We start from the raw sequence: 11,712 nt of genomic DNA, 5'->3' as shown, positions 1-11,712 counted from the left end.
TCTCTGCCTTCTTTCCTTTCACTCTCTCTCTCTTTCTCCCTCCTCTCTTTTTCCCTTTCTCTCTCCTCAGCACCCCCACCCCACCCCTTCCCCCCCGACAGACTGATGAAGACTTCAGAACACGGTGCCTATCAGTATTTAAGTCACAGGGTGGACAGATGTGTAAATTTTGCCTTAAACATTTCTTGCCATTTTTACAAGACCCCAGCTCAGCGAAAAACAAGACCGGTTTCTGGTCCTGTGTGGCAAGGTGATGGAATGTTGCAGAGGGGCGATCTGACAAGGCTGCAGATACCTCAAACAGTACTGAGGAGATTAGGTAATCTTGTTGAGACAGGATGGCCTTATCTCGTAGTCTATCTCCCAAGGAGACAGGACATTCGTACGTGCTAAGGAGGATTAACAAAAACAATGAAGTGCCTTGATCCCCTACTTGACATTCCACACGTCGCATGTAGAAAATTGTGTATAAATTGAGGCAAAGAAGAAAGAAGACAACAACAGACTCGTCTTGAACTCTGCTTTGGCTGTACCAACGCAGGAACTTGGACAGGTGATTCTCTCTCATTCTCTCTCTCTCTTTCTCTTCCCTGCTCCCACTTTTTCTCACTAAGTAACACAAGGCCTATCATACTGTTTACTTAGTTCATGCTTAAATTTCTTTCTTGTAAAGGTTAAGAATAATACTGGCTGTTGTAATATTGTGTTTTAGATGTCCTTTATTATCTCTTGTTATTATTAAGTTGTAGTTCACTGCATATTTAGCCTTTTCCTGATTTTTATTATATTGTCTGCCCTATCGTGCTTTTTAAATTAGAACCCATTTGTTGTGAGCCCGATCTATATGTTGTGAGAACTTTAATAACAAATGTTTGTATATGGACCTTGAGACTTGTCTCACTGTTGTTCACTCCGCTGGGGTATTACGAATTTAAAAGTCACCTGTTCCCCTTCTCCTGGGGGGGACGTGACAATGCCTTATAGTGCAGTGCTGACAACAGTGACAACACCGAGGTCGTGGGTTCGATTCCTGCTTGGTCCCCATGTGTTGCCTGCTCTAGTCGAGAGGTGGCGTCCCTGCCCATGACAGGGAGGTTGGACTAGATGATCTCTAAGGTCCCTTCCAGCCTAGGCCATTCTATGATTCTATGATTAACAAAAAATATATTTCCATTAACTCTAACAAATGAATCAGGCCTAATATTGTAGAATTTTCCTTAAAGGTGGAATAAGACTTATCCATCAAACAGATTTACATTTATGATTTCAATGTCATCTTAGGAGAGCAAGAAACAAAGGAAGTTCTGAAGAATTTGGAACTGCAGTCTGACTGCAAGGCTAAAAGCTCTCATCATTGTCAGACAATGCATCTCAGCTGATGTAACGTTCTATATTTTCACCAAGTAATATGGGTCACCTGGAGATCTTCAAGCATCGTATCAATATTAATGGCTAAATGAGAGAGAAAGGCACAGACAGCTCAGATAACTTCTGAGTTAGCAGGCAGCTCCTTTATTTAACCACATTTACTTCCACACTGATTAGCCTGCTAGATCTACAAATCTAAGACAATTTCACCACTTACCTTTCCATTAAGAACAGTGAAAAATTAATGACTAGGTAAGTCTGATATCAGCTTCAGTGATCACTCCAGAAAGAAGAGCTTGTGATTAGAGACATTTTTATTTCCTTCTTTCAGTATTACCACCAAGCAGGTTGGTGGAGAAAACACTGGTTTCTGTCTACAAGAATACACTTCCTTTTTCCTTTCTTTTCTTCTCTGTCTCGCACTCATGCAGGCTGTCAGGTACTCTGAAATTTCTGTAACTGCTTATCATGTGCTCTTCAAATTGTGCCTGTAAAACTACTACTGGAAAAGACTGCTGTGCAATCACAAATACACACTTCCACACAGCTCCCTTAAAGTGAAGAACACCCTTCTGGAATCATAAATTCGGAGGTCTGAGACCATGGCCTGTATTCTGCAGATGTTTCTATTGAACTCTTTCCACCAGAGCCCCTAAATACGTGGTTGCCTTTGTCAATGGAATTTTGTCACGTGCTTTATGCTTCTGTTTTAAGTGCCTGTATGACTCTAGACACCTGCTTCACCTTTATTTAGAAGGCCATGTCTGTTAAACAAGTTATTTCTGATAATTACTTACAACAAGGTTAACTCTAATTATAGGGTATTTTTACTTTATACTTCACTAAGGGTTATACATCCTCCTGCTGCTGAAATTAATGGAAGAAATCCCACTGACATCAATGAGGACATATATAGAAATAATTCAGACCACTTCAGTGCTATTTGCTGTATTTCACCGCGGCTTCTTCTGGTGTGGGTGAAATACAGCCATGTGCAAAAAGCCTTTGGTAACTGCACAGTTCCACTGTACATATCTTTTACATGTCACAAAAGGCAGCACCCAGATTACTTCACAGCCTCCAACCTTAGGACACACTTATTCTTAAAATATACAGAAAAGCTGAACAATGTCAACTTTTAAAGATCTCTGCATCTGACACTGTCTATAATGGTGACAGCAGACAGAAACTTCTATGACAATTACATGTATGATAAGAGACAGAAAATTGTGTTACTGAGTCACAGAAGCACTTGCAAGTGCATTTAAAGACAAACATGTAATATATCAAATGCTAGCAGCTTTTTAAGTGAAAAAAATAACCTGATCAGACTGACCTCTATGAATTAGTTAATCAATTATGCCAGTCTATTCTGCTATCATTTTCAAACAGAAATCAATCTCATTTACACAGACTTATAGGGGCACAATTTAAACTGGGTAAAGTACACAAGACACTTCCCCTAATGTGAGGGAAATACCTGTCTTTGTTCAGCTCCAGACCCACAGTGCTGCCAGATGTATCTTGTGTCTTGGATTCCCCAGTCCCGATCTCTGCTCAGTGCTCTGGGTAACATCCTCTACCTGCTGCAGGGAAGAAAAGCTTTGTCACTGAGGCTTCCAAGGCCTGGATTCCATCCCTCACTGTAATAATGCATAATACCATAAAGGTCAAATACTAAACCATGTTCTTGAACTCCTCTCTCAAATATGGTAAAAGACTACGGCCCAAGCAACCATTCAAATTGGATTCTGTAATTATTTCTAGATGACCAAAGCATGGGCCTTAAGAAACAACTTGCAGCGGCAGGATACAGCTCATTTTGTTGTAAAGGCCCTTTTCAATGATTGTAACTATATTCATACGAACATTCTCTGCTGTCACCATTGAGATATCAACACTAATGACCAACCACATAGGTTACTCAGCGTCTTATTTTAGTTACATCCAAACTCATTACAGAGGCAGAATCTATTATCCAGGATCATGATACAATTGTTCTGGCCCCCACACAGCCCTGGCTGAAAGATGGAGCTGTGTGGGGTTTAGAACAGCTGCTGCAGCATCTCTTTACACTACTGTAGTTGGTCTCAGGTTAACACCTCTCCTCTGATCTCACCTGAGATGACTGCTGATGTTTCTTTTGCATCTGCTTGAAGTCATGTCTTTGGTTGACTGCCACTGCTAGTTAACTCTGTACTTTAGACCAAACAGTACCCAAAGAGTACAAGACTAGTCGACAACCTCCCAAAGATTTACCAAAACACAACTTTCCTCTGCTTATTAGAGAAGGGAATGGTACTGGATTTGAAAACAGTTGGTTTATATGTTTAGATTTCTAGCAAGAACTTATCAATATGAATGTTCTGTATTTCTCAGAACTATACCTTGAAATTTAATTCCGGAAGTCTGAAACAAAATAATGGCTTTATGTACATATCGTGCATAAAGACACCTTGGGAAAAAAACAACAGAAATTATACAAGTACAGAAATCTTCAGATAAACAACTCTACAGCACTTCCAGATGTCCCTAGTAGAACAAAAAAAACCCTCAAAAACATTATTTTATTATTGAATTTCATAGGAAAAAGTGCTAAAACATCCTGGAAATTGTGCAATACTCAGATTCTGTACCAGATTATGCACAACTATTAACTGCCTACTACCTAGCAGCTATTGTGCTGGTTGAATTATTAGGTATTTTCTTTATAGAAAAATATTTTTTATAGATCTCAATTTTTTAAGCTCTAAAGTGGCAGCAATCACCTAAGATAAAACATACCCCAGAAGTAAGGGAAACAGGTAGATAATTTAGCCATGAAATATATTATCTAATTTAAACATCCCTTTATGTAATATACTCATCCTTGATTATTTCATTCTAGTTGTAGTGGAGGGAAACTTGTACTTTAGATGAAGTGTCATTAATAAATAAATAAAACCCAGTAACCCTAGATTCCCACCTGTATCAATATACAGTGACATCAACTTGATTCTGAAATTCAGCTCTTTTAGGCTTTTGTAAACCATCTTTCAGACAGGATTAACACCACTTTTGTTGTCAGTGTTGAATTTCAAACATTCAAAGATTCCTTCGTAAGCAATAATAGTGAACTTATTGTATCAATTAGCTCACTTTTATCTGAGATCATATTTTAGTATAATACTAATTCTGGTGACTTTATTACTGTTGAACACATGTAAAAACAGTTCAATGGCACACAGGGCACCGAACTGTTTTTAGATGTGTTCAACAGGCAGAGTGCATGAGGTAACCACATGCCATTCTTCGAGCATTTGGTGCTTATATTTTAGTATAATGCCTGAACTACTTGCAGACATATTTTGAGGTTTGTTATTATATGCTTGCCTGGATCTTGGCATTTTCCCCTACTTCATTTCAATTTTCTCATTCTCATCAGCTTTTAATAATTAATGTTGCACGGCAAGTCAAAAATTAAAGCAAGCAGTTCAACGAGCAGCGTGCAGGAGCAAGCAGAAATAAAGCAGCTTACTACAAACGTCTACAGCACTTTCACAGAGGTCTAAAAAAAGCCTTTTCTCTAGACTCAACTTGGCAGTAAAAATGTTTAAGAGGAATCAGTAAAAAAACCTTTCTGTTAAAACTCGGATCAACTTGAGATGATCATAAAGGAGAAAATTCACAATAGAATGCAAAAAAGGTACCTACACAGTTGAAAGCTATTTTAGGCTGATTCTGCAGAAAACTGAGTGGGTGCCCTCGCCTGACTTAGACTGACATCAGTCCGTCTCAGACGGAAAGCAGCAGAGTACGTAGCACTGAACACAGAAAATAAATGGAAGGAACGCCAAAAGACGCAAGATCAGTCCTTCAACTTGTACAACCAAGCACTGTTCAATTGTTTTAATCAGAAGATATTAATGTGCAACAGCTCACAGTTCTTAGGTTTGATCGGAAAGTGTTTTCCAAATTACTAGAAATAGTTTTCCTACTGAAAGACATCGAAGAGAGCATCTTCTTTCATTACTAGACAGCTGATATTTGGGATTAAAGATAAGCCTGGTTATCTGTGATTTTACATCACCTTTTGCATAAAAAAGAGAGAGTAAAAAAGGGGAAAAGTATCACTAAATGATGTCTGCTTTTTCGTTTTAATTATACTTGCATTTCTCTATCCAGATTCAGACAAACAGGAGCTAGAGAACAATTGCTGTGCTTGATATTGTTCTCACTGTCATTAAACCAATTGGGATTAAAGCCAATTTACCCAATTTAAACTAAGGCTTAGATATATTACTATTCTACTACATAACTTAATTTGTAACTTTTGCTATGATAAAAAAAAACTTGTTCAGCATACCATGCTATTTCCATTCATTAAAAAATAAAACAATGTTCACGAATTAGGAGAACCTTACTTCAGATACCAAAACAGACTGTTCTACCATAAACTCTAACCAAAACACATGGTTTTTATTGGTCTTCATCCTAGAAATTTGTCCACATAAACCTCCTTAAAGACAGATTCTTGTGTGAGAAGGCAAACCTCCTACCTGCTGTTCCAGATTTTCTTTATTTTTTCCAAAATTAACATTCATGAAATACGCAATAAACCCCACTTATTTATTTCTACAATTTTAATTCCATTCTAAGGAAATAGATTGTGAGAGCACGTGTTGAAAAATGTACATAGATCTATCTCCATGCTAACCAAGTTTGATTCATTCAACTTCGAGTAAGTCTATTATTGATTTAATGTGATTTAAAATATTCAAAATAGATTGTTAAGTAGGCCATTCGATTATACATAACCCTCCCAGGAATACAGGCAACAAGATTAGTTTATACTGCTTCCCCTAGTTGCAGAGTTTTGCTGTCACTGAAAGTGTTGGTTCCTGCTGTAGCCCTGCCCGGAGGGAGCGCTGCAATTTAGGGAATAGTCAGGAAACGCGAACGGAAGCTTACTGTGCAAAGATCCCCACACACTCTGGTATGCTTTCCTCTGTCCTAGTGACAAGTTATCTCTGTCAGAATGACACGTTGTCACCTCTGATCTTTCATCTCCAACTTCCTCTATACATTCCAAAAGATCAACACATTTAGGGAAACCAAACTAGTTTCTTTTCAGAAGGATTTGACTGTTGGAGTCATCTGCTGACAAGTGACTTCAAGGTGCAGAGGTGAAGCGAAAATCTTTAGCAAATTCCGTGATTGAAAGGCTAGGTTTTGATGACAGAGTTGTAATTAATTAAGCAGCAGTGGATTTATTAAAAAACTGTTCTTCTTGTCCATATTATCTTAGGATATAAATAGAAAGAAAAGTTTAATTAGTTAAGGAAGAAATTTGAGCTAGGTCTCAAATCAAACATTTGATCCATGAACCAGTAACCTAAGTAGTGGTTATTGTCACCTTTTGAATCCTTTATAAACCAGAGTGGCAAGCCAGAGCCAACATCACTATTTTACCTGGTATCTCCTCAGCTATTTTTCCTTTACCTAGCTGAGAAAACCATAAAGGTGAGCAGCTGACTTGAGATTAAGTGAAATTGCTGTTCAGAGCTGCACCAGTAGTAAGTACAATAACTACTGTTCTTTTATTTTAATTGCTGGAATTACATACGGATGGACCTAGTATAGATAAGTATCAGTTTTCTTTTTATTCTTCAGAGCTGGGGTGGGGGAAGAAAACAGAAGCAAGCCTTGACTTTCTTTATTCCACTGCATATACTGTTATTTGTAATGTCAGAGACTGTGCATTCCAGTAAGACTAATTATTAGATTAATGGTTACATAGTTTAAAAATGAGCTGTACTTAAATAGGATGCAGGTAAATGTCAAAAAATTGATCATCAATTCACAACATAATTTATGTAATCCAACTCATTAAAAAGTATTATTTCAGCATTGCTATTTTTAAGGAAGAAATTTACTAAATCTTCTTATTAGGAATAGCAGCGATGTCGGTTCGATCAGTTGAATTCTTCTACCCTCAGAAGCCTTGTTAGCCATGTAGTAGCCTTTGAAAAACAGCAACATCAATTTGCATTTCACAAATCTGTTTGTGATACACTATTTTGCACAGGTTTACAATGAGCCTTACAGACATTCTAAGCCCTTCCGATATTGCTGCTGCTCTGCGGGACTGCCAAGGTGAGAAAACAATTAAAACTCCGAAAGTCTATCATTTTGTGTAACGCATGGCAAGTTTAATTCAGTCCCAAGGGAATACTGAACCAGCGCATACTGCAAACAGATTTCTGTAATCTCTTTACTTAGTTGTCACAGTGTATTTGTTCATTACTGGTTTATATTGTCAGTTCATAATTTATCCCCATGTGATTTTTTTGGCTGTTTAGGAGGGTATGGTGCAGCATTCATTCTTTGACAGGCTTTTCTATCATTGGTGTTTAGAACAATTGCAATGTAACAAAGCAGCATCCCTCAGACCCTTCATGAACAGTGAAAGCTGTGGTCTGGGGTTAATTTATTTATTCATTTATTTTCAGCTCCAGATTCCTTTAGTCCCAAAAAATTCTTTCAGATCAGTGGGATGTCTAAAAAGAGTAGCAGCCAGCTCAAGGAGATCTTCCGGATTCTCGACAATGATCAAAGTGGCTTTATTGAGGAAGATGAACTCAAGTAAGGATTTTGTTAATTACTTAGAGGCTATCCAAAAATCAGCACTTTCCAGAACCATTCTGTAATGCGAGCACAAGATACACTAAATATTGATAAAACCTTCAGCAGATTGTGAAAGGTATTTTAAGTAGATAATCCCTACAGAGAAAAAAAAAATTAAATTAGTATATACCTGTCTTAATGCTCAGTAAAGGAAAAAATAACTCTCTGGGGCTGGATTTTGGCAGCGGGCAGAATCAATTGTATCAGGGCTGGCCTTACAAAGCGGAAACGCATATGACTAAGAATGAGCTTGTCAATAAAGCAGTGTTTGGAGGACTTGACTATTGCTGTAAATAATTTATCTGTATCTAGCTATCATTTTGATTATATAGCCCTAATAAAATAATAATATTCTGTGAAAATTATAACCAAAGTTATTTTCTTCCTAGGTATTTCCTTCAGAGGTTTGAGTGCGGAGCCAGAGTATTAACCACCTCGGAAACCAAGACCTTCCTGGCAGCTGCAGATCATGATGGGGATGGTAAAATTGGGGCTGAAGGTATTAACTTGCTTAGATACAGAATGAGGTTCCTCAGGATGTGCTGTAACAATGTCGATTCTCTTTTATGCTGTTGGTATGTTAATATACCTCTAGAGATTTTTCTGAAAGCCTTGCAGTAACAACTTGTTTAAGGGCAGAAACAGTCCCTGATCTTATAGGTTCATCTCTGCAACTCGTTTTGCATGAGCAAGTCAAAAAGCCCACTGAGGCTGCCCCAAGGAACTTTCTCATTGCCACTCACTCACAAATTTCCAGTTTTGAAAGGAACGGCCTTTATTTCTCCTCCCACTTACTCTGATGCGAGGCAGCAGCAGCATCATTTGTAATACACAAATGTAAAAAGAAGGACAAAAGGAATAGCCCGATACACGAGAATCAACAGCAAATCCACGGGCTCATTTACATCAGTTATCTCCCAACAGAAATTCTAGTAGTCAGGGAAATAATTCACAACACGCAAAAGCTAGCAGCACGTAGTTCAGTATTTGTTTCTCATAATAAGGACAGACAGAACGACCAAGTGTCACTCCCCTGACAGGACATCCCACACCAGGCTCCCGGCCGGCCACGGATGCTGTTTACCCTCTGTGGCAGGTTAAGGACCAGAGAGGAAGGAGCAGCTGGTTTAGGAAGCAGCAGATTGCACTCATCCCGTGGAAATGCTGGCGTGACTTAATGGATGCTCAGGGCAGAAACCTCCTGATCTCCTAATTCCACATTTCTGTGTCCCATTTCGAGCTGGAAGCACAGACTGACACGAAGGGCTTGCAGCCAACGGCAACTCGCCCCACGAGAGAAGCAGCTGCCCAGACGAGCATGAAAGGGGCTTAGGGAGAGCACGCGGGGAATGTGCTGGGCTGCAGATTCCCCAGCGCGCCGCGCCAAGAGGCCAGAACTCCTCTGTTTCTTTCTTTGGAGGGAATTAAGTCCAGTTCCTTAGGAAACGTGCCAGAGTAAACACATATGATTTATGAAGCAATCCATACTCTAATACAATCAGTCTGGGAGGGGACTGATTGCATACTCACAGAAGCCCAACACTTAGAAGATCTTCCAAATAACAATAAATATCCTGTTGCGTAACACAATACTTCAGTAGCGTAGCACATGAAACTGCACAATGTTTTTGGCTTTAGACTGCGCTCTAAATCAACACTTCTCAACTGCTCAAGCATTACAAATGCCTAGTAAGTCACACGAACTCGCTTTTAATTTTCTTATTTCAGCTCTCAACTACCCCTTACTCAAACTCCGCATTAGCCATTCCATTATTTTTGCTTAAGATCAGTACTATGCAGTAAGAACATTATATTATTCCTCATAAATATCAGCAAAACGCTGCCTTTCCATCTGTCGTTTAGCAGAGGAAGTCTAGCAGATGTCTTTCTTCCATACATGTTTCTTCCCCTCTGGTCATCTACCAGGTAATTGTTTTCTGTTCATTCCTATCCTAAATCTCTTGATAACCAATAATCTTTTACTCATAATGCTTTCATTTTAATATTTCTGCTGTAAATATTCTCTTATCTTTTGCAGAATTCCAGGAAATGGTGCAGTGTTAGAGGTTCAAAAGGACCAAACAAGATAGTCTTGGGATGCATCTACAAGATACACTCAAAACCCTAGAAAATCCAGAGTCCCTTATTTATCTTGGTGATGTCCGTTATTTGCTCCTTGCTTTAGCAACATAATGAAATGCTGATTATTTTTTTTCATTGTGTGGATCATTTACCATGTTCTAAACTATACTTAAGCAGACACTTCCCTTTAAAATATCCAATAAATATTAACGATATACTGTAGCTTGCGTCTGGTTTTCTGACTGCTAAACTGAAACATGAATTCTTAAACTAGAGGTGTTAATCCCTCCAAGATCTTGACCTATCAGATCTTTGTACATGGAATATCTTCTGAAATCAGTGGGAGTTCTGTTTACAATCAGCCTTCTGGATTAAGCTTGAAGTTCTCAAACACTCAGATCTTTGTCAAAGACTAGAAGCTCAGATAAAATTGTGAGGTAGGTGAGCGTAAAATCTCCGACTTCCAAGTGGAGAGCAGTCATACATTTTTGCTTAAGAAGTGGTTTCTGCGTGGAGTGGTTGCACTTTCAAACTGCTCTTTTTACATTAGTCAACCAAAAGAACAGGAAAGTTAAACCCACACACTTTCCTGCAGAAAGAATTAAAAGGAAAGGCTATGTGGCCTGAGGTTTCAGATAACTCTAAGGCTTTAAAAGCAGAGGGGAAGCAGAGGATATCTCCGGGGTGGTATTTTCTAGCTTTCACAATAGGAAGGACTAAAAGGGTGGAGGAAGCGTTTGTAGAAATGTATGTTGAGAAAGCACCATCGTACTCTACCCGGTATTTCTGGGCTCTGTCTTCCGTATGAAAACCGTCCTTCACAAAAGCATCCATCTCTGGGGATGCTGAAGAAATGTCTTTTTATGAACAAGCAATTCAGCCATCAGAAAAGAGATGTTCAGATGCTCTGATGGAGTATTTATATATTCACTCGCTTTCTCAACATTAACAAGTGTTATATATACTGCCGTTCACACACACACAGCTTGTAGAAGTCACTAGCTCATAACTGAAGTCTTTTCAGCAAAGTGAATGATTTAGTCACTGCAGTTTCAAGGTATTTCTTCCTTTGCCGCAAATAACTACATTCAACATTAACTGCATTTTTTTCTTTTCAGAAGTCTCTATAAATACTGGTAATTATGCAGAAAAAGACCCAAACCAGAGCTGAACTGTTTATGAGATAACCAGCTCTTGCTGGGGAAGAGGCTAAAGAAGCTGAATGCGTTTGCGAGAAGGGCCCTAGAGCTGTCAGAGCCACAGAGTCACACAGTGTCCAGGCAGCTACGGCTTCCATGTGCTGGGTCCTCCTCTCTCTCCCAACCTGTATTTTGCAAACCTAACAAAGCAGTAATTGAAAAATGCCTCTTTGCTTCAAACATGCTCATCATGGAAGGAAAAGCAGTTAAATAAATTAAAATCCGGCTTTACTGAGTGTGAAGAGAAGTTCATGGAGTGCCAGCCTCCAAGGCACCCTAGGCAGCCACACCATTACAAATTCTGTACAGATTCATCCCCAAGCACTCATATCTGTGTCTTCTCTGCAGCCATCTACTCTTTTGAGAGCCAAGTACTGGAGAGCCAGCCAAGAAACAT

At 38.9% G+C, this 11,712-nt stretch overlaps 1 protein-coding gene across 1 annotated transcript; it reads left to right on the top strand.

The window, feature by feature from the left end:
* The first annotated feature begins 7,437 nt into the window (after positions 1 to 7,437).
* Positions 7,438 to 10,098, top strand: LOC104268228 (parvalbumin, thymic CPV3). Its single transcript, XM_009869543.1, has 4 exons — positions 7,438 to 7,503; positions 7,860 to 7,992; positions 8,424 to 8,533; positions 10,073 to 10,098. The coding sequence occupies exons 1-4, from the start codon at positions 7,443 to 7,445 to the stop codon at positions 10,096 to 10,098; spliced, it is 330 nt and encodes a 109-aa protein (XP_009867845.1). The 5' UTR covers positions 7,438 to 7,442.
* The last annotated feature ends 1,614 nt before the right edge of the window (positions 10,099 to 11,712 follow it).

This window comes from Apaloderma vittatum, unplaced genomic scaffold (genome assembly GCF_000703405.1).
Source record: "Apaloderma vittatum isolate BGI_N311 unplaced genomic scaffold, ASM70340v1 scaffold9635, whole genome shotgun sequence".
NCBI lineage: Eukaryota > Metazoa > Chordata > Aves > Trogoniformes > Trogonidae > Apaloderma > Apaloderma vittatum.
Note: the sequence above shows the minus strand (reverse complement) of the source record. Positions and strands in the feature narration are given on the sequence as shown.